Consider the following 1177-nt stretch of genomic DNA (forward strand, 5'->3'; position numbering starts at 1 on the left):
GAGGGGAGGGGAGGGCGAAATAAGGGCAAAGGAAGAAAGAGTAAAGGAAAGGGAGAGAAAGAAAGAGCAAGGGATGGACGAGGAAAAAACTCCCAGCTCTTTGTAGAAAATGTGATTGAGTTAGACCACACTAGTATCTGGTGGTGGAGAGGAGCATCCCCAAGGGGCCTTCACGGTGCTGGAAGGATGTCCTCGGTACCCCCGGACAAACCTATCTGCTCCAAAGCCCCTGGTACCATCCTCCAAACCCTCATGGGTCCCTCATGTCCATGAGCATCCAAAAAGGCAATGGGCACAGCCATGACTCACCGTGGAAACACAGCAGGTACTCCTCTCTCTGCCCTGCGCCGTTCACCTGCACGATCGAGACAGGGAAGCTGTTGGAAGAGGCAGCAAACACAGCAGGTGCCAAGGAATGATCATTCTTATCCAGGAATTCTGTAAAGGCAGGCGAGAAGTGGGGCTTCAGGAATGAGTTCCAAGTCTCAGTACGGCCTGAGCCACAGCTGGGGTGGGAAAGAGGATGCAGGCCCTACCCTCAAGTGTGTACTGCTTCATGTCGATTTCATAGAATTTATTGGTTCCGATGAGGATACTGTAATTGGTGAAGTGGATACAGCTGCAGGGCTCTGAGGTCTCTATCTCCTGAGACACGAGGGCAGAAGAGAAGGATGTGAGTGGTAATGCAGGGCAGCCAAAGTCCACGGCTGTTCTGTTTCTGCCTACAGCATCTAGACAAGCCCTGTAGAAAACTCACCAAGCTTGTTCACGTTGTCATAGAAGCCATTCATCTTTTTTTTTTTTTAGAGACAAGATCTCACTCTGTCGCCTAGGTTAGAGTACAGTGGTGCAATCATAGTTCAATGCAGCGTTGAACTCCTGGGCTCAAGGAATCCTCCCACCTCAGCCTCCCAAAGCATTGGAATTACAAGCATGAGCCACTGCACATGGCCCATTCACCTTTCATGCCTCTTAGGATGAACAGTGATCCATTTCTTATCTCTTCCTATTGTTCCATGCAACCCAAGACTAAGAAAATAAGATCAGGCCGGACGCAGTGGCTCACGCCTGTAATCCCAGCACTTTGGGAGGCCAAGACAGGTAGATCACGAGGTCAGGAATTCAAGACCAGTCTGGCCAACATAGTGAAACCCCGTCTCTACTAAAAATACAAAAA

At 49.8% G+C, this 1177-nt stretch overlaps 1 protein-coding gene across 8 annotated transcripts in view; it reads right to left on the reverse strand.

Moving 5' to 3' along the window:
* CIT (citron rho-interacting serine/threonine kinase) overlaps nt 1-1177 on the reverse strand; it is a 193793-nt gene that overhangs the window by 15234 nt on the left and 177382 nt on the right. For all 8 annotated transcript variants that reach the window (XM_017510218.2, XM_017510212.2, XM_017510211.2 and 5 more), the window contains 2 exons: nt 537-645; nt 310-438 (listed from right to left, as the gene is read on the reverse strand). In XM_017510218.2, coding sequence (XP_017365707.1) covers nt 310-438; nt 537-645 — 238 coding nt within the window. The remainder of the gene's footprint in view (nt 1-309; nt 439-536; nt 646-1177) is intronic.

This window comes from Cebus imitator, unplaced genomic scaffold (assembly GCF_001604975.1).
Source record: "Cebus imitator isolate Cc_AM_T3 unplaced genomic scaffold, Cebus_imitator-1.0 Scaffold434, whole genome shotgun sequence".
NCBI classification, from domain to species: Eukaryota; Metazoa; Chordata; class Mammalia; order Primates; family Cebidae; genus Cebus; species Cebus imitator.